Genomic DNA, 4,881 nt, shown 5'->3' with positions numbered 1-4,881 from the left:
CAATATTACAAGAGTATTCGGATCCCCTTTAAAACCAATGACAATTTAAAATTTATTTTGAGAAAAGAAAGAAACTGCATGTCTGCACCCCATAATTGAGAAAATCACAGTTAGCATGTTTGATCATCTATGAATTTTCATCATTCCATACTACTGACGTTTGTAAATGTACATAAACAATTTTAGAAATTAGAAAATTGCATTTGCACGATATCTGTTAATTGATGCACAAAATTCGTTATGTGAGCACAGCCTAAATTATTTGACACGTTTAAAAGCAATAAATGAATTCTTCTCGTAGGTGAGTATTGATATATCTAATTAATTGGATTTGTCTTTGATGCATTTTCAGGATTTAATTGTTTTTGTGATTGAGGAGATTATTTCAACTAGCATTAATTGCAAAAGAACTACCCAGTTTTTAAGTCAACAAGTGAGAGACTGAAAGAACTTTCCCACTACCTTCCTTTCAAATTTCTAAAAAAATTAATAATAATAAAATAAAGGGATTAAACCTCCCATTCAAAAGAATAAGCAAGGTTGTTTTGTTCCTGAAAGCAAACCTTGCTTAAGAAACAATAGTGCTCATGCTCATCAAAATTCGAAACTGGCTGCATCAGCCAAAGGTATGGAGATTAGTGTGTTTTGCTTCATCTATAGTTGGCCTTATCTGTTATGCTTTCAGCACCTCTTTCAATCATTTACATGGAAATTGGACCTGGTGGAAGTTACTTCTTTATATTATTTTCAGTTTTTTAATTTCTTTTCCCACCTTGTTTGCAAAGACATGGGAATACTCCAACTCCCGCTGTTTGGAAGCTCACACAGCATTTTTTATTTTGCTTATCACTTCTGTATATTCCTTTTTCCTTGACAAATATCTGAAACAGAAAGCAGATGCCTATAGTCTGCTTTCTTGTGCTGCCTTTGCTATCATGTCTCTAGGCTTGTCTAGGCTGAGCCAGTTAGGATTTGAGGTTGATCTCCTCTATTTTTTCTGTGGACTTCTGACCGTACAACTCATGAAAATAAAACCGTGGTTAGTCACTGTTGGAGGAGCTTTCAGTTATTCCCTCATCCTTCTTCGTTCCAATTTGGATCTTCAACCAAGAATTCGGTATCATGGACTTCAACACCAAGATCATGTAGTGATTGAAATTGGTTCTCATTCACAACCACAAAGAACCATTAATAGTGTTACTCAAGTGGATTCAACCCAAACAATTATAGCCAGTTCACAACCACACCCTGTCATTGATATAGTCTGGCCTTCAAGAGGAATAAGACAATATGCTTCTCAAGTAGTTTCACCTCAAGAGGGTGGTACTGGTGGTGCCCGTCCAGAAAACATTTATGGTACCAAGGAATGCTTTATAGGTTGTATAGAGGCTCTTCAGAAGGAGAATAGGAGCGTTATCAGAGCAATTTCCATGCATGTAGACAAATACCTTAAAGCTAGTGTTCTTAGTGAGGAACAGATTTCAGTGCCAGAATTGCATGGCGACGACAACATGGTGGTTGATTCATTGTCGTCAAGAATGATCGGCAAGCTTCGTCAAAGTGTACAGAAGATGGTGTCAGATGGATTTGAGGAGGAATGCTTGCACGTGTACAGTAATTGGCGGAGGGGGTTTCTGAAAGAGAGCCTCTGGGCATTAGGGTTGCAGGTTCAAGAGCTCAACGGGGAGGACATTAACAAGTTGGAGAAGGATGAGAGGCTGATAAAAGCTATGAACATAGCTGCGAGGATACTCTTTCCCAATGAAAAAAGACTCTTCATTCGTGTCGTTAGCGGCTCCATTCGCAATGGGGAGTTTCATTTCAGGGAACTTTGCACGGAATTGGCTACTGGTCTGCTGAACTCTGCCCTTGCCTTGGCAACATGGAGTCTTTTCATGCGCAACACATTGCAGGAGTTGATACATGAGTTTGAATCATTTACAATACTAAGAAATATTGTAGTGGTCCTGATAAGGCAGAGATTGTGCATTTATGAGGTTTTGGAAGATGTATCACTCATTCCTGGTGGCGGGATTCATCCCCTTACCCTTGAAGGGATGTGCTTTATTTATTTGGTTTACAGAAATAGGGAAATTAGGAAACTTAAGCGAGATTTAAAGGAGGGAAAGATTCCAGCATCTATGTACATAGACAAAGTGAGAATTCGTTTAAAGTGTAGTTTGGACCATAAGTCCAAAAATGGTAATAAGTTTCATGTGATGAACTACAATGAATCTCCACACCAAAGTTTCCTTGGCACATTTGAGGAATTTGTTGGGAAGCATGTTTATAAATACATTAAGTATAGAAAGTCTGAGATACATGATCGACTCAGCAAATTGTTTCTTTTAATGGAGTAGATGAATTTGTTGCTGGAAGAGAGGGAATGGTTAAGGAGTTTAGCTTTAGAGAACAGTAATTTTATTATCTCAGTTCCAAAGGATTTGTGCTCTGTATATACCACTGAATGTTTCAAGACAATCACAAATATGTTTCCTTTTTTATTTTGTTTCCACTATTTAGATTGTCTTGGTTCAAATTGAAGTTTTGATACATTTTCATAATTCTGTGCCTGAAGAGAAGGAAAAAATTCCTAAGTTTGGGAAGATTTAGTATACAGGCTTAACATATCAATGGATACTTCCTGCGTTTATGCCAACTGTCATTGGTCTGCTCTGTTGTGCCATGAGCTTCTTTTTCAAATACTTACCTACGTTATTACTAGTAAATAGGTATTTTTTGACAATCCCAATTATGTCTAATAGTTTAATTTAAGTAATAATAAAAATAAATTAGTTTAAAAATATATGCAAGGTAAACAAATAAAATTAGTACTTAAATATACCAAATCACATAAAACTCAAAATTATTTTTAACATTACAAATTTTCATATATCAAAATAGTAATTTACTAATATAACTATTCATTAACATTTTTTTTTTGTTTGACACTCTAATATTGTGTACAATTTATTGTTATCTAAATTTGAAATTCTTTTGTCATTCAATATTGTTGATCATTTATTAATGTTTATGATGTTAATTATTATTTTAACATTCAGCCCGGTTGTCAAACCAACTACAATTAGAGTCGTTATATCTCTCTTGTGGTTTCTCTCAAATGGCAAGTGCATCAATTGGACATAAACATAACTTTTTTACTCAGTGATCTCAACGAAATCATGTACATGGATCAACCTCAAATATTTATGATAACTCCAAATCTGGTTTGCAGACTTCATAAAGCCTACTATGGCCTTAAGCAGGCACCCCGTGCCTGGTATCACAAGCTCAGCTCCACCCTAATACAAATGGGTTTTCTTTCAACCACTTGTGATTCCTTCATAAAACCTTGTTTCTTTGCTTTCAAAGAAACAAAAAGTTGTTTCCAGAAGCTCTACTGAGGCAGAATACCGGAGCATAGCCCCTGCTTCCACTGATATATCATAGCTGCTGTCTTCACGAACTTCATCTGAAGTCCTCCACACCAACCATCTTCTCTGACAACTTAGGCCTTGTTCTCATCTCCGCCAACCATGCTCTTCACTCACAGACAAAACACTTCGAGCTGGACTTACATTATGTGTGTGATAAAGTTTAGAAACAGGAACTGTTTGTTCGTCATGTTCTTGCACACTCTTAAATAGCTTATGCGCTAACTAAACCAGTTTCTGGCTTTGCCTTTTCTCATTTTCGATGTAAACTCGTTTAGTCTTCCTAAACCCCAATGAGTTTAAGGGGGGCGTGTTAAGCACACCGTTTTATGTGTGCATGGTCACATGTATGGGCATGCTTAGGCTAACTCATGTTCTTTCTCTGATCTATATATTTAGNGGGGGCGTGTTAAGCACACCGTTTTATGTGTGCATGGTCACATGTATGGGCATGCTTAGGCTAACTCATGTTCTTTCTCTGATCTATATATTTAGTCTTTCTCGTATCTGTAAATACACTCTTCTGATATAATATTTTCATTTTTCTCATTCTTCTTGGCTCTCGTTTTCCTAACTACTGAAAGAAGATTACTCTCACATGATAAATGCCATAAAACCAAAAGAGAAAGGATTGCATAAAAGCATAGAGATTTGCCTAAGAAGCATCTACTACTAAAAAGAGCACCCCACACCAACCTAATACTTTACACACCAATCTTTTCCTAACCTCACATTTTTATTCAACACGCTCCTAACATAAAAACCACTATGCCTGCAAAGAATCTCAATTAAATGTAACCAGTATCGTGTTATTCAATGTATAAAACAAAAGGTTACAAATGCAAGAGCTTTGCATGGAGGACATTGATAAGATGGAGAAGATTCAGAGTTGGTTAACAAAGGTTTTGTATGTAATTGATAGTGTACTGCTTCCCAATGAAAGGACACTCTGTGATCGCGTCTTTAAAGGGGTATCTCCCGCTGGGGATTTTGCTTTCAGTGTGGTTTGTAGAGAATTGAATATTTGTTTGGTTCGCATTGCCAATCACTTGGCAACTATTCTGGAGTGTCAAAATTTTACAAATTATGAGGGTGGTGAGCTTCATCCTAATATCTGTGAATTGATGCCCACATTTCGTTATGTTTGCACCCAAAGGGATAATAGATCTAGGCAAGGATTAGAAGAATACACCCTGTTTGATAAGAGGGAAAGCTTCCACCGTCTGTGAATGTGGCCGATAATAGCAACAACCCTGATAGAGAGAATTTTGGAAATGGAGTCCAAAAATTACCATAACCTTTCTCTGGGATATGTTTCCGTCATGAACAATCTGAGTTTCATAGAATTAGAAGTAAAATTCTATGGATTGGTTCCTATTTTTAGTCATGATTGGCTCCGAAAAATAACAACAAAGTTCCAGCAAAGCCTCGAACTCTATCTGAAAAG

The 4,881-nt window shown here is 36.6% G+C and overlaps 1 protein-coding gene across 1 annotated transcript; it reads left to right on the top strand.

The window, feature by feature from the left end:
- Positions 1–935: 935 nt before the first annotated feature.
- Positions 936–2,360, top strand: LOC106763387 (exocyst complex component EXO70B1). The gene has a single exon (XM_014647585.1). It carries the CDS (start codon positions 936–938, stop codon positions 2,358–2,360), a length of 1,425 nt encoding a protein of 474 aa, XP_014503071.1.
- Positions 2,361–4,881: the final 2,521 nt, after the last annotated feature.

This window comes from Vigna radiata, chromosome 6 (assembly GCF_000741045.1).
Source record: "Vigna radiata var. radiata cultivar VC1973A chromosome 6, Vradiata_ver6, whole genome shotgun sequence".
Classification (NCBI taxonomy): domain Eukaryota; kingdom Viridiplantae; phylum Streptophyta; class Magnoliopsida; order Fabales; family Fabaceae; genus Vigna; species Vigna radiata.
This window is presented reverse-complemented; position numbering and strand designations above follow the sequence as displayed.